At 34.0% G+C, this 27,918-nt stretch overlaps 2 protein-coding genes across 2 annotated transcripts; one reads left to right on the top strand and one right to left on the bottom strand.

Moving 5' to 3' along the window:
* The first annotated feature begins 6,452 nt into the window (after positions 1-6,452).
* On the top strand, positions 6,453-27,423 carry LOC120769998. Its single transcript, XM_040097087.1, has 9 exons — positions 6,453-6,953; positions 7,366-7,675; positions 7,734-7,955; positions 8,015-8,207; positions 20,150-20,296; positions 20,401-20,540; positions 22,544-24,497; positions 26,381-26,599; positions 26,669-27,423. The coding sequence occupies exons 1-9, from the start codon at positions 6,590-6,592 to the stop codon at positions 27,041-27,043; spliced, it is 3,924 nt and encodes a 1,307-aa protein (XP_039953021.1). The 5' UTR covers positions 6,453-6,589; the 3' UTR covers positions 27,044-27,423.
* On the bottom strand, positions 10,392-12,123 carry LOC120769999 (zinc transporter ZIP11). Its single transcript, XM_040097089.1, has 2 exons — positions 11,743-12,123; positions 10,392-11,609 (listed from the first exon to the last, which is right to left on the bottom strand). Exon 2 carries the CDS (start codon positions 11,531-11,533, stop codon positions 10,505-10,507), a length of 1,029 nt encoding a protein of 342 aa, XP_039953023.1. The 5' UTR covers positions 11,534-11,609; positions 11,743-12,123; the 3' UTR covers positions 10,392-10,504.
* Positions 27,424-27,918: the final 495 nt, after the last annotated feature.

Below are 27,918 nucleotides of genomic sequence, written 5' to 3'. Positions count from 1 at the left end.
TAGAATTTACTCTTGGTCACCAAGCCGTTGACGTTGATGGCTGGCACACCGAGACGTCTCTCCTTCACCATTTCATATAAATTGTGTACACCGGTTGTAGTTTCTTCGCTCAAACCTTTGATGCCCTTCGGATACTGTGGGAACTTTGCATGCACTGAGTTAGTCAATTCACCACCATTATCGAGAATCAAGTTCAAGAGCTGGCCATCTGAGAACAGTAAGGTTTGTTCAATACACCATAAGCAGTCTTCATTCATCAGGTCAAACAAGTATAATGATCCTTTGAAGGGTAACACTCACCTAGTTTTCCTTTTCATCCTCCTCCCCGTGAACGCGAGGATGTCGTGAAGCTATTCAATAAGTATTTGTTGTGCAGCTGCTGAATCATTGAGTTCACTTGTTGAGTATTTTAAATATTTCAGTAAATTTGAAATTTGCTGCCTTTCAACCGAATATTGAACTAGATCGATGTGGACAATTCTATCCCACGCTGTCCAAGTCAACCCAATAAGCACTATTTTTTCAAAAAATACTCCTGAAATATTTTTAAAGTAATTTATATTTAAACATTTTATGCATGGTAAAACCATAAGTAAGCTTAACAAAGTAAATATAAGGTTTTTATTTTTCTTGTGTTTTAGTTCGAGTCGAACGCATCTCTCTTTACTTTTTTTTTACTAACGATATCTATAAATTTAAATATGTTGATTTGTACCTTTTGTAGGAATTCAAAACCAATTTTATGGTTTATATTCATTAGAATTGTCAATGTTTCGGTTAAAATCACAACAATGTTGGATTTCTTTATTACCGGAACAATTAAATTATCATTTTTATATATATAAATAGTTTCCCTGTTTGTTGGATTTTTCATAATAATTAATTTCCAAGTGTCCACTGTTTTCTGTGACGGCTTGTCGTAGTGTCCACTGTTTTCTGTGACGGCTTGTCGTTGCACTTCCACTTGGAAGCTATACGAAAGTGGTCGTCGAATGGAGTCCAAGTGACACCTAATGCCTTAACTTTGTTGTTAATTTCCTTGCTTAAGTCAAGTTGAATTTCTCTGTCTTCCTGAGGAATATTTTGTAAAAGGTTGAATCCATATTTATTTCAAGTTAATTTGATATTATCTAGATTATGTTCTTCTGTAACAGGATCGTCAATGTAAAAAATCTGCATTGATAATCTCCGCTACTTCTGGGTAATCATTTCTCTCCATTTCTGCAATTTTCTGTAAATATTTAACTGCTAAATAAGGTGCAGATGCAGTACCATACTAACTGTTTTAAGAGTGTATGTTGGCAGTATTTCGTTATCTTCATTGATATTTTTCATCTTTTCAGCGAATCCATATTTGCCTAAAAAAATCTTCGATGTCTGCTGTGAAGACATACCTATGTTTTCTAAATCTCTGTAAAATGGTAAATAAGTCTTCTTGGAACTTAGGTCCAGAATGCATTATTAAATTCAATGAAATTGTCTGGTCTGTTTTGCAGGATGCATTAAAAACTGCCCTTAATTTGGTAATTGTGCTTACTGGTTTAAATACACAGTGGTGTGGTAAATAATAGTTTAACTTAAGCATGTTAACATTTCTCATGTGATCATTATTTTTAAGTTTTTTTCCAGAAAAAGCAATCTTCTTTTTGCTTGTAAAGAAGAATCACCTAAATTTATATTTTCCTTTTTTAATGGAAGAGCTACAGAAATTTTAAAATTATTAAAAAAGTGCTCCTCTCAATGTGTTTCTTCTTCAGTTTTATTAACACATCTATTTTTAAGGGATTTTATTTTTCAAAACTTTTTTAGTTTATTATTTCGTTTTTGATATAAATATGTCACAACACCACAGTGCGCTAAATTGGAGCTTATGTTAGTTGATCCGTATATCAACCACCCAAACACACTGTTTTGTAGTTTGTAATTCATATTTTCAATAGTTATTTTTTCTTCTTTTATTAAATCAAAGAATATGTCCGCGCCTAATAGTAAGTTAATTTTACCTGGACCATTAAATGAAGGGTCGGCTAGTTTTATATTCTCTGGAATTTTTTTAACTTTAATGAATTTTGTGGGAACATGAGACACAATACTTTGTACCACAATGTTGTCTAAATTTGTTTCGAAAGGATCTATTGATGATTTTAAATGAAGGTTAACTCTTTCATTTGTATTTGTCTTGTTTTGACCAACTCCTTCAAAGGTCATAGATTCGCTCCTGGAAGGAAGTTTTACTTTATTTTTCAGTTCTTTGGTTATAAGGTCAACTTGAGACTCACTATCAAGTGCCTTTATTATTCTTCCATCACGACCTTTTATACCAACCATTGCTGTGGTTAGCAGGACATGTTTAGAATAATTTTTTAATCTCTCATTTTTAGTATTTTTAATCACTGTGCTTTTTGCTTTAAAGGATTTGTCTTTGTGGAGCCATAAATGATGGTTTCCTTGACATGTGAGGCAACTTTCGCCTTTACAGTCTTTTATATTGTGCCCTGTTTTAAGACATTTGGTGCATAATTTGTTTTTCATTGCTGCATCCCATTTGTCCTGTGTAGAAAGAGCTTTAAATTTATAACAATAAAATATATTGTGTAAAGTATTATATCCCATTATGCATTTAAGTTCTGCATTTTGAAATGTTGGTGATGTTTTTGAAGCTTGTGCTGCTTCTAGTGCATTCCCTTCATGATTTAAAAACGACTGTAGTGAATTTAAGGTAGGAATTTCCTTAGGATTTTTAAGGGAATTTTCATATCTAAGTCTTAAATTGTTGTTTAATTTTTGCAAAAGTGTATAATTTAATAAAGCTTGTAACAAATTATCTGCAGACAAACTCAGGCTTTCCAATGCTTGTGTACTTTCAAAAATTTTTTCTTGAAATTTTCGTACACTAGAAGCAGTCTCAGTCACTACTGGTGCATCTAAAATTTGTTTGAAATAAGTATTTGCTAGTAACCTTTTATTAGTAAATTTTTCATTAAGAAGGTTCCAAGCAACTGAAAAAATTGTCAAGGTTGAAGGCAGATTTGCAATACAACTTGCAGCCGATCCTCTTAATTTAGTTTTTAAAACACACATTTTATACGTGTCTGAAACATTTTGAGAGACTACGAGTTGCTTAAACAATTCTTTAAAAGTTTGCCACTGAACTTAATATCCTGAAAAAATAGGAATATCAACTTGAGGCAACGTAAAATTGGCAATATTTTTTTTATTAATAGATTTTAATTTGAGTTTGTAAAATCTATTTCTTAAATCATAGAATTTACTTGTTAACTCTTCATTTTCGTGCTGGCTAATAATTCAAGCACAATATCACGAGTTTTTTCTATAAGTCCCTCTATGCTGTCTAGAGAGCATATTTCGTTCGCAGTCTTCAATATTTTTTTCTAATTCTGTTAATAAGGATTAAAGCCTGCGAACTAAACCAGGATTTGGAAGGCATTCCATTTTCCTGGGAGCACTATTTTTTTGATTTATAGCAATCAATTCGCTTAACTTGGCGTACGCTGTCAAATAAAGCGTACCTACCGTCCGTTCTACGTCATTTTTAAAATAATTATCTTTTTTATTTTTGATTTTTGGGATCTTTGGACAATTCTAAATGGTTTCGTTGAAACTGTGTCCATTTTTTGTCCAAACTATCTTGGAGTTTTTCTTAACTTTTCCTAAATCTCTCATGGACTCATGGACTTAAAATGAAGTATTTGCAGTTCTTCTGCTAATTTAATTTGGTTCTCCATTTTCTATATCTTATTTACAATTGCAGCCGTTAAGAACTGTTCAGAAATCTGAACAACGCCACCTTACGACCAAAAACTGCCCAAGTACAACCAAAACTGTTAAACCACCTCGGTACCGAATATGTGGACCTCAGTACCTATAGTTAGATGTATAAGATATATAATTGAAATTCAGATAGAATTCATTTCTGACAATAGTTATTCTGTGCATTAAAAATTGGTTGAATCGTGTCAATATTTTGAGACCTTATACTTATACCTAATATAAAGATTTTCGAATTTGCAGATGACTTTATGCTGGATATATCCGCCAATATTTGAGATATCTCAATGAAAATTACGGAACATGTTTCACTCATATGAGTATATCTTTGTGCCTAAATCCTCCATATAACTGAAATCAGAATTTTCGACCTTAATGAAACCCAATGAACATGCTTTTAGTATGTGACATGATAATAGTTAATGGATAATTTCGGGTCGATACTACCCCAACTCCCATATACTACATACATATATTGATTTTCGTTTTTCTAACAAATCTTATTTATTTCGATCAGTTTATGAGTTATATAGAGTATCTGTATATATACAATTGCTGGGATTCCGATATTCTGGTCGACTTCATAATTACATTTTAAGGTTTCCCTGTCTTTGATTCCCCCAAGTTGCAAGAGTATAAAATGTTCGCTTGCACCCGAACTAAACTCTTCCTTACCTGTTGAAATTCTGATTTATTCATTTATCAATCAGTTGGAAATTTTATTTGACAAGTTAAAAATTACCGTCATTAAAAAAAAACACCTCGTGTTTGGTATGTATATCTTATTAACTTATAATATAAGTCATAGACTCACTTAACTTCTTTAATACATTTTGTTTGATATCCGAGATATTTATAATAAACTGTATAAAAAAATGAAATACAGCTCCCGAGCTTCATCGAAAAAAATTCAAAAATTGCGGGAGTTAAAATTTTCACTTTTCAAAAAAGATAAACTTGCACAAATTTTTTTTATATGAATATAAACTGTTTCTGCAAAGGATTTGTTCCAAAATTAATATGAAAATAGAAATACATATGTACATATGCATATCAAATAAAAATAGTATAGTAGTGGGTTAACACGTTGCCTAAAATGTTAAAATAAAGCATACAGATGTACTTATAGTCTCATTAATATTGTAATTAGCAAAGCTAAGTTTTTAAACTTTTGTAATTTGAGTAAAAATTTATGTAACTTGGTACACGTGTTCTTTGGATGCTAATGTCCAAAATGCCAAAACAAAATAGTATCGACGATTAACTGCTAGAACCAACCAAACAGCGAAATAGGTAGTTGCCAAAATGTCCGACTGGCGATGTTTTGGTAACAATCTACCATATAAGATGTGCAGGATTGTGCAGCAGACACTTTCCTAATTAGAGGCTTGCTCAGTCAAGAGCTGTAAATAAGAAGTTATAAACTCGAATAACTAGTAATAAGCGTTAAGTTTTTCGAATAAGAGGAATAAAGAGCAGGGTGCACGAATTTGGCAGGTGACATCACAAATATCAGAGATGTCCTTATAGATTTCGGAAGATGGGGAAGTGGATGAATTGAAAGATCATCTAGATTAAGAGGTTAGCTCAATTAGCTTATGTACATTAGTGCATGGAGTTCAGCACGAACATTCGGAGCTTTGCTGCCTTAGAATGTTCAAAAATTACGTTAACGGAAACTGTTTCGTATGTTCTGTCACGGAAAACTCTTGGGTGAACCAAAAAGTTAACAAAATCCATAATGCAGTAAAAAAATTCAGTTGGACGTAAACGCAAAGTTGAGGAAGATCGAACAAATGTCAATCAAGCAATCGTTAAGCTAAAGCGAGCCAGCCGAAGTGGCACGGACTGACTGTGAGTACGGGCGCATCTCATTTCATAATAGGATTTGATCTGGTTAATAAAGATCGCTAGCTGAGGCAAAGCTCCGTACCGCAATTGGACACTAAAGTTCTCGGTAAAGTAACGTATAAAGCCAGCCGTGTTATATAGTACAACTATAAGTATATTGGTGGAGTTTGTTGACGAAATCATAATAGGAATAGACTGTCTAGCAAATCAAGAAAAAACATGAACATAGCACTTATGTTAGTACAACGTTAAACGAGTGATAATAAAGCCAGAGCGAAATTATTGTGTAACTCAGAAGGAATTACTGGCGTTAGTAAAATACATTAAACATTTTTATACGGACCCGAAATTTTGAATCCGGTGAAGGTCTGTCAACTCGACAGAATTCTGCCGCTACAACAACAGCAACAGGTATACGCAATTCCTAGCAGGAGGCCGAAACCGTTTAGAATTAACGCCACCGGAGAAAGAAACGTTAAAGAAGTCAATAATATAAAAAAGACGAGATGAGGGATATACAAAATTATGTACATACATATGTACTCAAAAAATACTTCTAATTATAATACCACCAAATAAATAAAAAATGGTCAAACCTTCGCTTATATTTCACTAAGTCCAAAAGAACGTGCTCTATTGTACTTTTTAAAAACTGAAACATATTACTGTTGGATTTTTGTAGGTGATCGTTAAAAAGTATTTTGTTTGTGACAAAGCAACCCTGATATTTTAACCAGTTTCCGAACGATCCCTTTGCGAATTTGTAGGTTGCAATCCACGTTCCAATTCAACTGAATGTCACTTTCAAAATTTTCAAGGAATTGAACTGGTGATTTAAAGTAGGATTGTTTTCATAAAAGTTGATAGATTTATTTAAGTCAATAACGAAAATAAATTTGGCGCACATGAATATTGGTTAGCAAAATTTAAAATTTACAATTTTTTTGATATGGATAAATTTGTTACACGAATGCCATCTTGGCAAACGGTAACCTACACAAGTACGCTAAATCGATCCAGAAAAGAGCCCCAGGATAAAAATAAAGTTGTGAACAAGAAGCCATTGCGTGAAAGCCAACTACAAAAAATCGCAATCGATTTAAGTCCATCCTTGCAGAATAATCGGCGATTAAGCATACGAGACGAGCATTTATTGAAAATATTTGCCAGCAAACCTGATCAGCCATTAATGCCGTCAAAAGAAAATAGTGCATTGACCAGTAGTTCGCATTGTTCTTTTGAACGTTTTAATGACATAGCACACCCCACTGTTGACAATAACCAATTATTGTTTGTGGAAAAGCACAACTTGCGTAAGTACACCGCACTGAAAATAGAAGCAATGACTTTGTTTTCAATATTTTGAAAATAAAGACTGTCAAATATATTTTTCACACAAAAAAAATTCACAAAAAGCTATAAAACTAAATTTCATGTGTACTAAATTATTTATAATAAATGGTAAGCGAATTCCAAGTTCTGTTACCTTTTACGTTATCTGTGATGTGAGGTTTTCAATGGGTAGCACTGCTAAAATTTCGCGCTGTCATTTTCTGACAGTGCGAATGATAACAAAATGAAAAGAAAATGTGAAAAAATATTTTAAGTTCCTTAGTTTGTTGATCTCATTAAGTGTTTGTAATATAAATTTATCCTTCCTTTTGTTTCCTGTGCCCACTCTTCAACATGCGCATGCGTATTATCGCATTTCAAAACAACTCACAGGCGAATTGAGCGACTATGTGAGCAGTCCCGATGCTATGCCTCAACGAGAAAAGCTCCTTATTTCCCAATCGCCACCAGTAACATTTAATGAAGTAATTTATGAAGATATCGAAAACAATCCCGTAGAAATTGCAGCTGGTTCTCCTAACTCAAATATTGAACACATAACTAATACGCAAATAAACACAAATAATACAAAAGAAACTTCTAAACCAACAACATTTAGTAAAAATCCTCAAATGGCACGCATACAACGTGATCTCAACAGTCCTTCAGCATCATTGCGTGTCCGCGCGATCAGAGCTTTAAAGTATATAATTTGTGATCGAAGTTGCTTATATGTAATTTGAACGTTTTTTTATCATTAGAAATCCTGTAAATGATGGTTACACAAACTTTGATATCCCACATGAGGAACAAAACATTATCAGCTTAGAAGAATACCATCCATCTCCACCACCATCAATAGAGGAACTCATGCGCGACATTATAGTGTATGTTGAAGTGCGAACTGGCGAAGATAATCGATCAGAAGGAGTGAAGAAGGTTATTTCACAACTAGGTGCACGCGTAAATGACAAATTACTAAGGTATTCAAAGTTAATAAACTTATGATTTTTCAGTTATTATAATCTATCAATATTTTCAGAGGTACAACACATGTGATATTTAAAGATGGTTTGCTGTCCACGTACAAAAAAGCCAAAAACTGGAACATACCAGTTGTTTCGATTTTGTGGGTTGAAGCTTGCAAAAAAAAGCGGATGATATGCGATCCAAATGAGTTTCCAATATCAAATATAGATCGCTATGAAAACCCTGAACTCTACGAAAAAATGAAGGTAAGTCGATGTTTATTTCTCGAAGTACTAAATGCAAATGATTTATCATTACTATGAAGAAGATATTGCATACATTTATGACGAATAATAATAAGTATAAATGCAAACCGGTTTACTAGAAATATTTAAATGAATTAGTTGTCAGAAATGTGTCGTTGTTGCTACTGGTTTCGACTTATGTGTAATTGCTTTTAAATGTAATGTTGAGAGACTTGAAATGCTGTAATATTGGAATTAACTTGAAAAACGTGCACCATGCACTTAAAACTTTAAATTTAAAAGCTTGACATGAAATCCCCATAAGGAGAGAAATGAATTTTCTATAACAATAACACCTAACGACAATGAGAGATCCACAACAGAAAATGTATGTTGAATAATATTAGTGGTTGCATAGTTTACTGATTGCATTAAAATATTTTATTGAGAAGCAATTACATGTCACATGTACATTCATGGAAATAAAGATAGTATCGAGAAGTAATAACATATAATCCACTGGATTTCCTGAAACTAGAAGTATTAAATTAATTATTTGCATGGAATATTATGAAATTTCAAGTATTTGCAACTTTATGAGGTACTAGCTTGTACTCACGAACACATTTAAAATGAATTAGGCAAAAGAAAACACGTTAACTTTAAATCTCCGAAATGAAGAAATATAAAACTTTACCACAAAATACTGTTTAATGATAAGATATTAAGAGTTGTCATCGACGTCCTCTAACCAAGGGGTGTAGGAAAATTGAGAACAAGCAAAGAGATAATTAGAACCATAGTCTTGTTGTATGCAGGAAGGAATACTTTTTAAGTAAAAGTTTCAGCTGTTTCAATAGAGAATGTTTTAACATCCAGAACGTCTTATACGGGCATAATGTTATGGAGGTGTAAATGGCGTAGATTTTCTATTTGTAGAATACATCACTTGGCATTAGAAACTGTTTTTTCAGAAAGTTAGTGAAATATATTGTAATAATTCTTTAAATAGTATTTAATTTTTTTGCTTTGTCCGAAATTTAGCACTTAACAACACTATTAACTCTTTGCACCAAGTTGCTAAAGTATAACAACACTCTTCTCGTATCAGTTATTATTGTAACAGTTGCTGTTATCTTGTTAACAATATGTTAACATTAAAATATATGTAAATGTTTATTGGATAGTAGTAAGGCCCCAATAACAACAATCATAAATCAAATAATAGTCATTGTGCTTATATTTTATCATATCTTTATCTAAAAACTCCAATATATTTATAAAAAATTATACAAAATGAAGAACTGAGGAAACCCAAAGCAATGAAAGAAAGAAGGAAGAAAACTTTAAACAGACTTGCAAATGAAATATGTGCAAGCAGGATTAAATAGAGCTTGCATAGGCAGCGTATTGTTCACAAAACGATAACGTGAATATTTTACACGTTTATTTGTCTTTTTGAAGATAACTCAGTGCACGTATCTGCCTTTATCTGTGTACATCACAAATTATCGTGACATTTTAAATTTATCAGAATTTAATTTAGCTATCTTAACTGTTGTTGTTATATGTAGCTAATTACTTGCGTATAGTAACTGTTGAAAATATACGTTGATTGATTACCAACGTCTTGTTTGGCTTCCAGCGGAAATTGTTTACCACAATATTTCATCGCTACTGTGTATACATATAAACTATTTACACTCACAAATAAGTATGCCACCTTCACTTTAGGTAAATATATATTGTATATATTTTTTTTCTTCATTAAATTACTTAGTTTTTTCTCTGCTCAAAACATACTTAGAAACTAATTAAATTATACTGTATCTAACAAATAGTATTTTAATGAGATACATTAAAGTATTCCATTTAAGTAAAATGATGGTATTCGCTTTAATAACTTTTTGCGAGACAGAAATTTCTAAAACAATAGTGTTTACAAGAATTCTTATTTTCAGTAAATATTTACAAAAGTAATACTCAGTTGTCCGTTTTATGAGATTTTTTAAAAAGTACAAAATATTAATGCGTTAACTTTTTATGAAAATAGTGCTCGGCTATCGCAATTTTCATATTTAAGCGACTTAGCGAGCATTACAATCAATCACGCTGCTTAAATACATGTCAAAGTACATATATACACAATTACATCAGAACACACGCATTTACATCCGTAAATAGTCATTTAAAAAATAGATAGGCTTTTGTACCAAATCAATGTGACTGATCAAGCGATTGTTGTAGCTTTGTAAACGCAAAATATTGTACTTGTAGTTAATAATATAACAAATATAACAACGGCAGTAGAAGTAACATCAAGATAGGGTAACTTCAAGGCACATCATTATAAGGAACCCTGCTACCGTGCCCCAAGTGGCTATCGTTCCATTGCCACTGGCATGAGCTTCGGGCAATATGTCATCCGCAACAATATATATCATTGCGCCGGCTGCAAATGACAGTGCATATGGTAATATGAGATTGGCAAATGTCACTGCAACTGCACCCAAAATACCAAAAATCGGTTCCACCATACCAGACAGTTGACCATACCACAATGCGCGTGCCACGCTAAAGCCAGCTGCGTGTAAAGGCAGACTTACAGCGAGGCCCTCTGGAAAATTCTGAATTCCAATACCAATTGCTAAATTTCGAGCAGCTTCAAATGTGGAAGATTCAGTACTGCCTATTGCGCCGAAACTGACACCGACCGCCAGACCCTCGGGAATGTTATGTACGGTAATTGCAACAACCAGTAACATAATACGTTTCCATTGTGCCACTGCGTTTTCAAGGTTACGTTGACTATCTGTTGTATATGTACGCTGAGCTTCTAATTCGGCTGCGCTGTTTTTTTTGCGACGTCGTGGCTCAAGGTTGCCGTGTTGTGTACTCAAGCAATCAGAAAAACTATCCATGCTTTTTGTTACAGTGCGATCCAAAACACCTTGACTATTACGTATATCATCGATAGCAATATCAGCCTTATCCTTATTCGTTTGTGTCATCGAAATCATCATATTTGTGCTGTTGAGTCCAAGATACGACATAAGCCTATCACAACCATACACAAAGATGGCACCCAAAAGAAAACCACCAGAAACTGGCATAAAGGCGTAAACGCCATACAGATGTGAACTCTCTGCCATTTCTATGGCGGGATTTAAAAGTGACCAAAACGAAGCAGCAATCATGACACCAGCGGCGAAACCTAATGCAGCATCGAGTGACTTGCGTTGATTGCCGCGGACAAATATCACGCACGCTGCACCCGCAGCTGTTAATCCCCATGTAAAAAGTGTACCCAAAAGGGCTTGCATCACCGGTCCGTACCCAGGAATCATTATGAGGTCTTGCTACTCTATCTCAGCTTTTCTCTCTTTCAGGCAAAACAAATTACATTCAATGAGCGTTGCTTATCTATATAATGCGGAATACAAAAGTTTTTTAATTATTATTTCTCAATAGAAAAAAAGATGCAATCATATACATGCATACATGTGTATTTTTCTATGAAATACAAACGTTTGATTAATAATAGAAATATGCTTACCGAGAAAAATCACACGTAAGCCAGGTCACAACCTCTACTTAATGTTTACTTCCCTTGATTACTTTAGAAAATGCCACGTTCTAAGCGCTAATAGCCTTCAAAAGTAAATGCTACTTTGGGAAATCACCAAGTCGGCGTTTTTTACAATTAACCCACTGATTTATATTGAGATTTGCCAAGAAACGTAGCAAATAATTTTTGTATCTTTCTGCCGTACTATCGAATCCATTAACGTATTTTGTGGTGCAAAAACAGAACACAGTTTGCCAATATGACCAACGAGAGCTCCACAGATTGTTGCTCCAACTTCAAGCTACAACAAATGAATACAACACAAAGTGAGAGCGTTGGCGATTGTCAACTGTCAGAAGTCTGCTCGTTCTCTTGCTGCTTTTTATTTTCAGCTGCGGTCATATGCTGAAAGTGGCAGCAGATAAAACAGATATACGCATGGTTGCATTTACAAAGCAAAAATTTAGTGTGCATACAATACCGGTGTAATAGTAGGCAACAGTACCTATCGTCACCTAAAATGCAAAACAATTTTACGTGACGATAGGTACTAGGTATCATCAAAAAAATCGAAAATTAGTTTTTTTTTTTTGCTTACGATTCACTAAATCATAATGGGCTGTCAAAAAAGTCGTGCGGTATTTTTATTGAATTTTTTTTTTTTTTATTGAAATTGAAATGAATTTTTGATGACTCATGCCCAGCTCTTAACCGATGCTACGGCTGCTACTATGCCGCTCTCTTTCGACCAATTCAGCGATTTTATCGCAATTTTTGACGACAGGCCTTCCGGAGCGTGGCGCATCTTCGACCACCTCTACACCAGAACGAAAACGTTGAAACCATCGTTGTGCGGTTTAAATGGAAACTGAATCGGGTCCCGCCGTAGCACAAATTTTATTGGCGGCTTGAGATGCATTTTTGCCTTTATCGTAGTAGTACTGTAAAATATGCCGTATTTTCTCTTTATTTTGCTCCATGTTTGCGGCGCTATAACTCACGACAATCAATCAAACACGTGTTAGCGCGTGAAATGAGCTTTCCAAAAAGGTACAGCATGACCCGATGCGACGAATAAAACTAGAACTACGCGCTTTCAGCGCCAACTAGCGAAAATACCGCAAGACTTTTTTGACAACCCATATTTAATATGTATGTATGTATATGTAGCACATAATTTTCAGCTTCCGCGGTCAAATATGAGCAATATATAATCATTTTATAACCAAAACTCAACTTTTGAGTGGTTTTTATTATATCGTTTTTCCTTCTCCTGTAAGCTTATGAAAAGTGATTTTGCATTTAGGTGATAGTAAGTTTCAAAATTTTTTGATACACAAAATCCGGCAAAAAAACTTGAAGAGTAAAGTTAATTTTAATTTCATTATTAAGCATGTGTCTAAAAGCAGTCGGAACATTATAAATTTTTACTTATAAAATATTTTTGATCTAATATACCAGTTCGGACTCTAACATAATATAACTATGAGCGAGCCATTTTACTTCTCGTCCACTTTTTGTTTCAAGATTATTTTACAAATGATAATGAATGCTATATACATATATATTCATATATCAAAAGTTAAAAAAACAAAAACAAATAATATATATGTTTAATATTTAAATGCATGTACATATAACTTTAAAATTCAGCTAAAAAAGGATTCAATTTTAAATTCTTCACGGCAACCCTTACAAATGTCTGCAGCACAGCGATGAATAGAAGCAAAACAGAGTAAAACCTTACGCGTTATAACGATAAATAATTTAAATTTGATAATGTCAAGCAAAACGACTTGTGTCGCACGTACTTATATGTAAATAAATGCAAGCAAGAAGCGCTAGTTTGAATAGTACTTTTTATATCCATGGGCATGAATCAAAGTTGGTAACAGCAACAAAGCCACCTTCACAAATACTTAGGTTTAAAATATGACTATCATCATAAAGGAAAAAGTTGTTTATATACTTAATGCGTAAGGCTGTATGTATGTAGATATGTATACGTCTTTAAACTTATCTCATTTAAAAAGTAACACTGATTTAAATACATAGCTACGAGTACTTTGGTATCTTGAGTATTAGATTTGACACAGACAAATGATTAAAATATAACTACCAGTTGGCGGGTCCACGCCTATTGAGCCAAGAAATAAAGTGTCCATACATTTTTTTTCATTGCAAGATCTATATTTCAAAAGGGATCGAATAACTCTACTAAATGTCACTATTCTCAGCTAAGAATAAAATATTTCACATTTGTTACAAAATAACACTGTGCATTAGGGTACTTCATTTTTTGGTGATCACCTATCACCTGATAGAAAATAAAAGATTTTAAAATATTAGCTTAACTCGTTAAAAAAATTAAATTTCTCGTATAAACACACAATATTAGCCTAACTTGCTAAAAAACTAAATTTCTGATATAAATAACACACGTTTTTTTAATAAATTTTTTCAACATGTTGCAACAAATAAAATAATTGTGTTCAACTAACGGTTGTTAGTTTTAATTATACTGATTGTTGCTACTGAACAAGGCGGTATGACGCACTATTAGTAACCGGTAAGACATTCTTAATATCACAACAGAAAAGCGCAGTGACAGTTGCATCGCCAAGACATTGTGGCTACTTTATTAGATTAGAGTGGAACGATGCACAGGCATTCATAACAAACCGAATACATAAAAAAAGTTGCTAAGTGGTGGCTAGAAGAACGGAATGCCAACTGAATGAAAGGACACTCTAACCCCATATTAACCGATATTGATAACACAACCATCGGAGGCTGTGAAGAAGGAATGAGAGTATATTTCCACTGAAAGATGTCCTAAATAAAAATTTTATAAAAATCAAAATACAATATCCAATTTAAAAACAGAAATAGAATCATTTTACTAACTTTTTTAGATTTTTTTTTTTGTTTTTTGTTTTATATACTGTTATAGCTTTTGTAATATAAAATATTCTTTTTTCAAAAAAGTGATAAAGCATTATTTTACATTTGGGCCCAACTAAGAATTTGACCGCAGCTGTATATATGTAAATGATCATGCTGAATGGACGAGTTGAATTCCTGTAAATGTTTGTCCATCCATTCATTAAAGCGATAACTGGAGTAAAATATTTATACAAATATAATCATCAAACTGCTGTAGAGGAATTAGTTAACACCTCCTTATACAGTGTTAAAATTAGTAAAATTCAGATGTGCGGAAGTGATAAAAAAACTATGGACTTGGAACAAAATATTAGTAAATCCTATTATTTACCATTGTTTCCAAAAAGTTGCATATGTTTTGTCCACGTAATTTTAGAGTTGAAATCAAAATGGTATTCTTATTTTTTTTTATGAATGAAATTTTTTTGTTTCAAAACGTTAAATAAACGTAAAATACCAAATTTTAATAATTTCATATTCAATCGACGGTCTGCAAAGGTTATTGGTAAAATATATACACTTTTTCTAAACTAATGTATTAGTTGCATATGTTATGGCCACCACTGTATGTCAATGTCGTCGTATATCTCATACAGCTCATCGTTCCATCGACTGCGATATTCGCCGTGGCCAACGCGCAAAGGACCATAAATCTTCCGCAGAACCTTTCTCTCGAAAGCTCGTAACGTCGACTCATCAGATGTTGTCATCATCCATGCCTCTGCACCATATAACAGGACTGGAATAATGAGTGACTTATAGAGTTTTGTGTTTGTTCGTCGAGAGAGAACTTTACTTCTCAATTGCCTACTCAGGACGAAGTAGCACCTGTTGGCAATAGATATTCTGCGTTGAATTTCGAAGCTGACGTTGTTGTTGGTGTTGATGCTGGTTCCAAGATAGACGAAATTATCTACAACTTCAAAGTTATGACTGTCAACAGTGACGTGGGAGCCTAGTCACGATTGCGACGACTGTTTGCTTGATGACAGGAGATATTTCCTCTTGCCCTCGTTCACCACCTGTCCCATTTGCTTCGCTGTCTTATCCACTCTGGAGCAAGCAGAACTAACGACGCGGTTGTTAAGGCCAATGATATCAATATCATCGGCATACGCTAGCAGCTGTACACTCTTATAGAAGATGTTACCTTTTCTGTGCAGCTCGAATTATTTTGTCCAGAGTTAGGTTGAAGAAGTAAAGGGAGTCGCCTTGTCTGAAACCTCGTTTGGTACCGAACGGCTCGAAGAAGTTCTTCCCGATCCTGATAAGTTTTTGGTGTTGCTCAACGTCAGTTTACACAGCCGTATTAGTTTTGCGGGGATACCAAATTCAGACATCGCGGCATAAAGGCAGATCCTTTTCATGCTGTCAAAAGCAGCTTTTAAATCGACGAAGAGGTGGTGCGTGTCGATCCTCTTTTCACCTAGCCCTATTCAACTCTCGGTATCTATCCCATCCCGCTCGTGTTGTGGTCGATCGTAACGTTGCGAGGTAGCCAGTCTACTTTCTCTCCGCTGTGACACGGAACTCCTCATCGTACCAGCTGTTCTTTTGCATTTTTCGAAAACCAATGCTTTCGGTTGTCTGTTGTGATTGCAGCTTCTAGACGCTGAACATTCCTTAAGTTTTTTTTTTTGCTGCACACAGGCGGGTGCGTATCTTGGCTGCAACAAAAAAGCGGTCCGAGTAGATGTTAGGACCTCGGAGCGTACACTGGAGACGTGTCTTCCGTCTATCACAACATGATTGATCTGGTTGGTGGTTTTTCGATCCGGAGACAGCCATATAACTATATTTCGGGCCCCTGCGAAGTTGATCAGCCTCAACCCATTTGGGAAGCCTATAACTCACTACTCGACAAATATAAAAATTCAATTTTCAAGTTTGGTAGTCAACATTGTTTGGAAACTCTTATGTTACACTGTGAGCAGAGATAAAACCGGATTACAACTACTTCCTATATGTACATACATACATTACAGTATTTAAGTCGAGATAGAATAATGCTCTCAAGGTACAGAGGTACGTCTTGTCATATCTAAAAATTTATAACTTATCCAGGGGGTTTACCTGGATACCACATACATATGTGAAACTGAGATCCTACGGCTGATTTTTTACCAAAAATATCGCTCAATCTGTAAGACATAACAACAAAACTTAGGCCCCTACTATATATGTACATACATAATAAAAAAAATGTCCAACTTCCGGTTGTTTATATATCATAAATATCGCTCAATATGTGTGTTATCTTAATGAATTTCAGAGAGTACCTCATTCTAGTAATAATCAGAGGTGTTGTGGAATCTGATAGTTGTCGGAATCAGAATTGAAGCCGATCAAAAAAAGTAGTAGGTGTAATGAATTCAGATATTATTGGTTTAATATTCAAAACAGAATTTTGCTATCAGAAACAAAGCAAAGCTCACAGATTTGAAATGTAAGTTAAGAAATCAACTTATTTTATTATTTCGAATTAAATTATCTTTGTTTCTATAGGGGAAAACATAAGTATAGAACACAAAATGTCTTAATTATTGAGTTTTTGAAAAAAAAATACGGATATTTAAAGATATTGGGTTTACAAAACGTAATAAACATAATTTAACACCCAGATGCGTCTTTATTCATTCGATAAATGCTATCTCTTAAAATCTTTCTTTAATTCGGAACCCATTAAAAACTTTAATATGTAGAATTGCTTCCAAATGTATTCATTTGCAAGTTTTGCCACATTAGTAAAAAGCTCCTTCGAATATTGGTTTTGCGTATGTTCGAAAAGACGAAAACGCAAACAGATTCTGTGACACCATTGAAAATCAGAATTGGTTTGCAATTCTGACAGCTAAGCAATTCTGTCTTGGATTCCCTAACACCCATGAATAAGTCTTGAATTCCTAAACGGATTAAGTCGTATCAATACTACCCATACTACAAAAAGAAATTAAAAAATACATTTATAGATATTTTAATTATTTATTGATTTAAAATGATATTTGCTCAGTAAATATTAGAGTGACTTCTGAAATATTATATGAAATATTATTTAATGTCAAAATAATTTTAATTTAACAAGTAAAGAAAGGCTATGCTCGGGGGTAACCGAACATGTTATACTCTTACAACTTGACAGGACCGAAGCTAGGAAAATACCTTAAGGTGCAAAACCAGACGATCCGAATACAAGCAATTATATATCAATTCATACACTGACTGCCATATTAGGCATAAGGTTTGTTAGAGGAACGAAAATAATTACATATATATACACTATATGAAAATTTGAGTAATTATTAGGTATATAGGATATAGTACTATTGGTTATTTCCCTGATACTTTTCATGTATAGTTTAGTTCAACCGTCATTTTCCGTTCAAAAGGGAAACGTTGTTGACAAGTTTTGATTCGAAATTTTACTTTTTAAACAAATTTACGTCGAGTGTCCGTATTATTTCTGCCACCAGCGTATGTGTGTACATATGTACATACTTATGTATGTATACTCCTAATTACTTTACATAAGTTAACAAGAGAGGAAAAAACGAAATAAGATATCTTCATCCAATACAGACGATTAGGCCGAGAAATCACGTCAAAGCAGGTTATGGTGCACTCTCCGAATTCCTTCCGTCCGCCCAAACTGTCATTAAAGAATACTATTTGAGTATTATGCGTCGTTAGCGTGAAGCTATTTGTAAAAAGAGGCCGGAATTATGGACCAACACTCTTGGATTTTACAGTACGACAATGCACGGTTGCAAAATAAATTGATTCTTCGTGATTTTGTAGCCAAAAATTCAGCCAATACCGTGCCGCAACCATCGTGTTCGCCTAATTTAGCTCTGTGTGATTTCTGGCTATTCAGCAAACTCAAACGACCACTTCCTGGGAAACCGTTTTGAGTCAATGGAAGCTATACCAGTTTTTTTCGATAGTTTTTCTTTGCAAAAATATTCTGTGAAATCGGCAAGGTCCTATCTTGAATAGTTTTTGGATGGCATCATTCTAAAGAGAGAGGTACAAACATATATGTATAAGTTAAACCTTAAACGCGTTTTTCTCGAAACGACATTTTTCAAAGTTGCTGACATCGTAACTCAACGAGAAATTAACTGATCGACTTCAAATTAAAACCTAAGTATTGTTGAATATGTCGGGGATTTCGTTCGTTGATTATTCTGTGGAGGATTTGCTTGTTGATAACTCCATATCACTTCACACTTTTGTACTTTACTATAACTCAATAACTTCACTTTTTATTTTCACTACACGAGCACTGCAAGTTCTGCTCCTATCAAGATCCCTTCTTGAACTGATTCTGCGAGGACATAGCGCCCCTTCATTGCTCTAAAAATAGCTAACGGTTCCTGAGTCTTTTCACTCTGTTTGCAGAATACGACCAGACCTCACTCAGTAACAGTTTCTCTAGTCCTGTTACTATGCTTATTTGCGCATTTACATTATATAGTACCGTAATATATGCTGCCAATGCGTCGCCTACTTATAATATCGTTCTGCCACATACAGTTGCCTACGAAATATTTGCGCTACAACATATGCATTTACAGTGACATACAAAATACAAGCATAAGCGCTCCGACAAACACATTTACCATACAATAACCTACAATCTTTTTGATAGCTGAAAATATGTATTATGTTCAAAGACGTTCGAAACATTCAAACTAGTCCTTCCTTTTAAAAAAAATAACGAAAATCGCCTAATTTTTCATGCGTTACACTAATACATATGTACTACATAATATGTATATATAGCCCCTTAAAGGCTATTCCGAAAATTTAACAACTGTTTCCAAGATTGGAAAAAACATTGGCACATGTGTATTTGGGCCAAGGGGGATTACTTTGAGGGGGACAACATAGATTTTGAAGAATAAGTGAAGAATTTTAAAAGTATGCACAAAGTCTTACTATTTTTGCTCATAGTAGTACATATCACTAATTTGAAAATGTTTGTAAAGCTTAGGCATTCCTTACTTGTTTTTTGTAGAAATGGTTAACAAAGTCTTTCGACTCGTTTCACCTTTGTTAATTTTAATTAACATAACTTTTAGCGTGTCATAAAAATTGTTACTTCCTATCAAGAAACTTTAAATTTTATACTCGTATGCATTATAGAAGTCAATTTTTCACAACTTATCTGAAGAACCAATCAATATTTAATACAACCTACCAAAAACGAATAACCCGAATTAAGTATATTATAGAACATTTACATAATTACCTTATTCAAATCACAAATTCAGAATAAAGCTTTTAGCTAAAGCTAGAGGCGACAAGGCATGTGTCTTAATATTAATATATTAGAAGTAAACAAAATCCACAAAAAGAAATTGAGGCGCAAAAAATTTTATAATCTTTTTATAGTAAAGGTTCTCTAAAATGTGAAACATTTCAATATCATTCAAATTTCTTATTTCAGCGCCACAAATCCATGCAGCCGGACTCAGAATGCAATAAACGCATTCGACTGAGACAGGGTACACCTAAAGACTCTACACCAAAGACTGTAACGGTAACCAAAACACCTTCGGCTATAAATAATACGCCCAAATCTAGTAGAAAACAGGTAAATGCACTTGATTCACAAAAGCTAAGTAGTCAATCCATAAACTTTCCATTGTTTGTTATTGTTTAATGTTGTTTTCGTTTGTTTACGTCACAATTCAACAGAGTGATATAAGTCAATACTTCAGAAAGTTAACCAATGCTAACAGCACACCTATGACTGATAACAATAGTTTGCCTGGGTCAACAATATCGATAACGAAAGCTGATATCCCTGAGTCACCTGCTACGCAACTATTAAATAGGTAAGTTTTATTGTTATAACATGTACATATATATGTACATAATGTACGAGGTGTGTTAAAAAAATAACGGACGTTTTCTAAAAAAAAAATATTTATTCATTTGGCTACATTAATGATGGCATTTTCAAAATGGTTGCAATTCTATATTATGCACTTATGCCAGCGTTTCTTCCAATTATCGAAACTCTTCTCAACCTCGATTTTTGCGATAACCCTCACCTCTTTCAGTGATGCACTTTCAAACTTACAAACTTTCAGAGCTGTAGTGTTTTCGTCCATTCGGACGACATGGAGAAAGAATAACTACCAGCGCGTTTGTTGAGGCCAATGATATCGATGTTATCAGAGTACGCCAAGAGTTGTACACTTTTATAGAATATAGTACCTTCCCTATTTAGTTCTGTAGCTCGAATTATTTTCTCCAAGAGCGTATTGAAGAAGTCGCACGAAAGGGAGCATTGTCTGAAACCTCGTTTGGTATCGAACGGCTCGGAGTGGTCCTTTACGATCCTGACGCAGCGTTCGGTATTGCTCAACGTCAGTTTACACAGGATACCAGGGATACCAAATTCAGAGATCACGGCAAACAGGCAGCCCCTTTTCGTGCTGTAAGAAGCAGCTTTAAAATCTACGAAGAGGTGGTATATGTCGATCCTCTTTTCACGGGTCTTTTCGAAGATTTGGCGTATTATGAATATCTGGTCAGTTGTACAATTAGATTTTCCATGCCTAAAGCCACACTGATAAGGTCCAATCAGTTTGTTGACGTGTTGACGGTGGGCTTTAGTCTTTCACACAATACGCTCGATAGAACCTTATATGCGATGTTGTGGAGACTTGTCCCACGGTAGTCAGCGCAGGATGTAGGGACTCCCTTTTTGTAGATAGGGCAGAACACACTTAAATTCCAATCGTTGGGCATGCTTTCATCCGACCATATTCTACAAAGAAACTGAAGCATGCTCCTTATCAGTTCTTCGCTTTCGTATTTAAATAGCTCGGCCGGCAATCCATCAGCCCCTACAGCTTTATTGTTCTTCAAGCGGGTAATTGCAATTCGTACTTCTTCATGGTCAGGCAATGGAATGGCTGCTCCATTGTTATCGATTGGGGAATCGTGTTCGCCTTCTCCTGGCGTTATACTTTCTCTACCATTCAGCAAGCTGGAGAAGTGTTCCCTCCATAATTTTAGTATGCTCTGGGCATCGGTTACCTGATGACCTCTGAGGGTTCTACAAGAGTATGCCCCAGTCTTGAAACCTTCTGTTAGTCATCGCATCTTTTCGTAGAATAAGCAATGAATACATCTGAAATTTGTATTGTACTTCAGGAGCATGTGTATCGACATAAATTTGTTTTATAATTGGGCTTACAAAACTCGCAAAATTTTAATTTTAAAATTCCCAATTTTTTTTAGCAGACATCTTATATTTCTGTCCAAGCAATTTTTGCTATATTTAAACTCATAAAAAGTTTTTCTATGCTCTAAGGCAAGGTGGGCGTTAAAGTTATATTAAACTTTTTTGAAAAGAAAAGCAAAATAAATAAGTACTCGATATTAAAGAATAGGACGAATTCAACTTATTCTCAATGTCGTGTCACATTTTAAGGTGTTTTATGCTTTTATACTCGCAATTAAACATCTCGGTTATGAAGCAAAATAAATATAATAAAGAAGCTAAGTGTGTCTACGACCTATAATATACTCGTACATAAGTTAATAAAATGCCAAATATTAACCTTTTCATTTGCCACATTTTGTATTTAAAAATGCAAACAAATGTCACTTAATGCATGGGCTATATGAAAACCTACTAAATGAAACCCAATACTTGTAATTAATAGCTTACTTAATAATAACTTTTTTAAGAATGATGCACAACCATTTCAAATTTGAGGGAGTGTTTTCAATCTAAATATCGTAATATGTATATTTTTATCAGAAACATATAAAAAAACTCTGAGGTAAAAAATATAAATAATTAATTTCATTTTTTTTTCAGAATTGAGAGCAAGTCATTTACACCACTTCAACCGAGAAAGTGTCAAAGTGCTGCCAACTCAACAACTTTAGAAGTTGTTATGTCTTTAAAACCTTCTAAAAGTGGTGATGTATTGGAGCACACTAGTGTATCAGGTGAATCAGGGAAAAACTTAGAATTTACTCCTACTGAGCCGAGGTACGCTAAAAAAAAAGTTGTTCCTTCGGTATCTCCAAGAAAACGTATTCCTCACCGACGTACCAGTGTTCAGATGCCTGTAACGCAAAGTACAAGTGCTTATTCGCTACAGTTGACTGAGACTGATACGTCCGGACGTGTTACGCGTCGTCGAAGCTCAATACATACTGCTGTTAACATGAGCTTAAGTAGAATAGACCCAAATACACCTGTTTCAAAATCGGATGTCAATTACTCAACATTTAGTCCAATACACGAAGAAAATAGAGAAGGCACGACTATGTCAAATGCTAATAACGCAGCTAATCAGCAAAGTCCACGTGGCGAGAAAACTCGCCTAAAAGGCCGACGCACAATATTTTCTTATAAAACGCCCGAGATCTCACCCCAAAAGAAAACGAAAACGCCGAGTCGACGCACACTATATACACCAAAACCCATAGAGGAATCCATATCTCAATTGGAAATATTAAAAACAAACGATTCATCAAAAGTACTAGACGAAAGCTTATTACGATTTGCTCTAACGCCAACAACTCTATTAAATAGTAAAAGTAGCTCACAAGAAAATCTAAATAAAACCGATCCCGAGGTGGGTTCATTACTTGAAGATCATTCATCTACTATGGTGTTTAGTTCTACGCGCCTACCCAGCACCAATCGAAGACGTACGCTATTCGACGTTTCCATGGACATAATACAACAACGCCTACACAATATAAATAATTCTGCAAGACGATCGGTGGCAAAAGAATTAACTTACCATGATCAAAGTCCGAATGTGGTTTCATCTAAAATTAATTTAGATTCGACAGTAGCAAAGGACACAAGTAAGATTGATCGCGAAAGCTATTCACAAATTACCCCAATAGTACCTGCCATTGAAAATACAATTTCCACGATCAAAACTGTTACAAAACGCAAATTATTTGTGCCAAATGATACTTCACTGATTTTATCTGCCAACCCCTCAGGATCAGTTAAGAAGAGCCCAAATGAAGCACGCGTAAAGCGTAGGCGAACCATGACAGCACAACCGAAAGAAAAGCGAGTAATGACAAAATCACGCAACAATATCACCGCTAATACAAAGTCACGATCAGAAGTTATTATCCCACCTTTGTCGACAGCACAGGTGTCGAATTTAACCAAAAGTGTCGCGCAGTCAGTGCCTACGTTAAGGAATAAATTAGACGATAGTGAAAATGGAGAAACATTGAAGATGTCGTCTACATCCCTACCTGCGACAGCGGTAAACACCAAAATAAGTGCATCGAGTACTACATTAAATGCGACCAGCGCTGCGAATGTACCAGTATCACAAGCTTTTATTTTGAAGAACGAGGCCCATGTGATGACGGCTGCACCGCTACCAAAATTAAAAGGATCTTTTATGAGCATAATTTCAAGTAATACATCTGATACCACAGTCAAGCAACAATTGCAACAAGATATGGGAGTAGATGAAAACATCGCAATAAATACTCCGTCCCTTACCACGGTATTATCACAAGCTTCTACTGCGCCGTCTATAGCTACTGAAAATCCGAAAGTGCTATCTACATTGGACTCAACTCTTCTCCCAACGAATCAAACAGCACCAAAAGTCGTTAAAAAATCACAAATGAGTGAAACACCAGACAAAGCGAAGGATGCAGTTGAAGTTGGAGCGTCCGGTTGTACGCTAATATCAAAAAATGCACCCGGTGGCAACAAAAAATGGCCATATATTGTATGCACGAACATGCACCGGGAGCAGATCAAAGTTATGCGCGAGGTTCGTAAACAACGATAATTTTTTCTCAATTTTGTTTGTCAATTTCCATGCTTCTTCTCATTGCGCTGGCGCTGGCGTAACTTTAGTATGATTTATTTGTTTAAAATTTTTTTTGCGCTTTTCCGTTTTTTAATTAAATTTTAGTTTACGATTAATATTTGATTTATGCTTTTACTTTTTTGAGTTAAATAGTTTCTCTTATAATTTTACTTGTAAGTTGTTGAATTAGTTTTGCTCTTGATGAATAGTGGTTTTGATTAGCTAAAAGTATCTCACAAAATTGTACGAGTAGAATTAATTTAGTCTATTTTTTAACAATACTGTATACAAACATTTGTACATTGACTGATAGTACACATCTAAAAAATATTATGAATTTAAAAAAACTACAACATTTACGAAATAAATGACATGTACAAGAAAACCATTTTATTTTTATTTATATCATTATTTTTATATATGTATATATTTTGCTGGATTTACAGTTGATTCTAACACTTTTGTATTAATTATATATTTGTAAGATGACACTAATAATTTTAGATGGATAGACAGAAAATAAACAAGGCTCAAGTTTTATTGAAATTTTTCTTGACGTCCTACAAATGAAAATTAATTTGCACGTATAATTCCTTCGAGTAAAGTTTGGTTTATTTTACTTTTAAAACCTTTTTTTTTTCTTTTCCTTCTTATCATTTCAATTTCTATTGATTGTTTTTACGTTAACAAATCTTTATTTTATTAAGTTGTATTTAGTGTGCATATTTTGTTTTACATTTCCATCAAATACTGTACTCTCCTCAAAATATTTTCTGTACAAACTACTTTTCTTTACTTCTAAAAGTAAGGCTCCTCAATATGTAAAAGTGAAGTACAAGTTTGAAATATACTTGTTACAATACTACACTCAGATTTGAGGGTTATTTTTTAATTACTATAAGAGTTTATTTTTTTTTAGAACTAATTATGCCCTCAAACGAATGCAAAACAATTGAGTACATTTTTACTAAAATTTATGCATATATCATTTACTGGTGTTTTCCTAAAATTGTTTTTATATTATGAGTGCGGTTGAGCCCAGGGGACATACCTTGAAACTATTGATCATAATTTATGATCATTACCACGTTGGTATTTCCTTTTCTATACCATTATTCAGTGAATAACCATGATTAAGCTACGGCGTTCCGCTCTTCTCCCATGTCTTTTATATCGTCCAACGTTGATTTGAGAACAAAACATTTTTCAATTTCAATACCATACAATCAATGTAAGCATATACAATCTCCCGTCAGACTTTGAAATATTTTGTTGAAAATATTTCTATTTAGATAACATTTGTTGGAACACCTATTTGGAAGGTCGTATTTAAAATGTTCAAAACATAAATTTATTCAGCAAATTCGAACAAATTGCTACGAATTCTGATGTGACCAAAGACTGTTAGCTCTGAAGCATTCCTAAATATTTTTTAGGGATTTACAATAATTCAAAATTTTAGATTGACCACCTCAACTGAGTTTGGAGCAGTAAAGACTGTTAAACTCTTCATAAAAGAAACTCCATGAATATACTCACCAGTACAAAGGGAACTCGGTAAATGGTTCAATTATGTATTATTATGTTTAGAAACATAACAATTCCTTTCGTGCTTTTTAGCATTAGTAAGTATTCCAATTATACGTACATATGTACATGCATACATATTTATGTACATATGTATATAAATTTGAATTACTGTACGGTAACAGTCTTGAGAACTAATTTATGACAGTAATTAATATCTCATATATTCTCAAATACATACATACGCATAAACTTGCGTTATTTAATCGGAATTCCTCATTTAATTGCTTATATTCATACCTTGGTTCAACATATAGGCAATTGCTGAACTTGGTGGTCTTCAACTGAATCACTGCGTTAACGACGATACCACACACGTGGTGAGTTACGAGCCGCGTAGGACGTTGAATTTATTAAGAGGACTAATACGCGGCCTGTGGATACTAGACTACAAATGGGTGCTGGACTCACTGAAAGCTGGCTGTTGGTTAAATGAGGAAGAATATGAATTAAGAGTGTTTTCACGCGCCATTGAGGTAAATACAAAATGTAAAAGCAATAAATAAATAACCTCTTATTATAACATAAAATATGAATTATTCTAGATATGTCGCACAGAACGACAGGCTTTCGGCAATACATACAAATGTGAACTATTTGCGGATTTAGGTACATTTTATATATCTTCGCGCTGCGGCCCGATCTCAAAAGAAAATCTAAAGGAGTTAATTGAACTGTGCGGCGGCAAAGTAGTAGATCATCGCAAACGTGCCAAATACATACTCGGTGATCCACACAAAACACTGGAAGATAAAGTCTATGTAACTCCATTTTGGGTATTAGATAGCATAACACATATGCAAGTGATGCGTCAGCAAAAGTATACCTATGTTACCAACACAGTTGTTAAAGCGCAGCCACCATTACCGCAAGTAAATGTTGCGCCTGCTGTTTCTACGCCACCTGTTGTATCTGGCTGAGCATTTATAAATATTTATAAACAATATAGTAATGTGACAATCATATATTTGCTCGTTTCGACGCAGAATTAGTTTTCCATATTGCAATCTTAGCACATAGTATTTTAGTTAATAAAATAGTATCTAATAATTATGCTTTTTTTAATTAAATAAAATTGTAGTCAGAATGAAAAACTATTATTTAAAATTGTATTTCAAAAATTTCTAGTGGATATATAATTACTTAATTCTATTTCTGATTTGTATGTTTTCGGACCTAGCATTGTCCACAATGCGCATAAAGTAATATTCATTCAAAGCTTAAACGAACGACCAGTCAATTCAAGCCTTAAGGGGCTATACCAGTGTGACGCATGAAAAATTAGGCGATTTTCGTGATTTTTTTTTTGAAAGAAAGTACTAGATTGAATGTTTCGACGTTCTATGGACATAATAAAGTATATTTTTAGCTATATTAAAATCTTTTTAGCTATATTAAAATCTTTTTTTTACAAAAATATTGAAAAATAATGGAGTTATGTGCTGTCTGCGGAAGTGCCGAAAAAAAGTGCCTCAACTGCATGATTCCGCTCGAATGAGTAGCTGAAATAAAAAAATTCAAAATGTTTATTAAACTTAAATATATTTTCTATGCAATGAACTACGTCTTTGAAAAATATCAAAAATTAAGAAAATGGCGTAATTTTGAAAAAAATGGTCGTTTATTACGAGAAAAATGGTCGTTTTTTACGGAAAAAATTGCCGTTTTTTTAATGCCAAATTGACAATTTTCAACTAATCAAAAAGATTGTAGTCCATTGTATAGCAAATGTATTCAACTATACCCAGTTTTAATTTGAAGTCGATCGGTAAATTTCTCGTTGAGTTATGATGTC

Source organism: Bactrocera tryoni, chromosome 3 (assembly GCF_016617805.1).
Source record: "Bactrocera tryoni isolate S06 chromosome 3, CSIRO_BtryS06_freeze2, whole genome shotgun sequence".
Taxonomy (NCBI): Eukaryota; Metazoa; Arthropoda; class Insecta; order Diptera; family Tephritidae; genus Bactrocera; species Bactrocera tryoni.
Note: the sequence above shows the minus strand (reverse complement) of the source record. Positions and strands in the feature narration are given on the sequence as shown.

What these genes read in the sequence shown, in the direction of transcription:
- LOC120769998 (XM_040097087.1), top strand. Translation starts at nt 6,590, where the DNA reads ATGGATAAATTTGTTACACGAATGCCATCTTGGCAAACGGTAACCTAC. An exon ending in GCTACGCAACTATTAAATAG is followed by an intron (nt 20,541 to 22,543) that starts GTAAGTTTTATT and finishes TTTTTTTTTCAG; the next exon opens with AATTGAGAGCAAGTCATTTA. An exon ending in TGTTTTCACGCGCCATTGAG is followed by an intron (nt 26,600 to 26,668) that starts GTAAATACAAAA and finishes GAATTATTCTAG; the next exon opens with ATATGTCGCACAGAACGACA.
- LOC120769999 (XM_040097089.1), bottom strand. Translation starts at nt 11,533, where the DNA reads ATGATTCCTGGGTACGGACCGGTGATGCAAGCCCTTTTGGGTACACTT.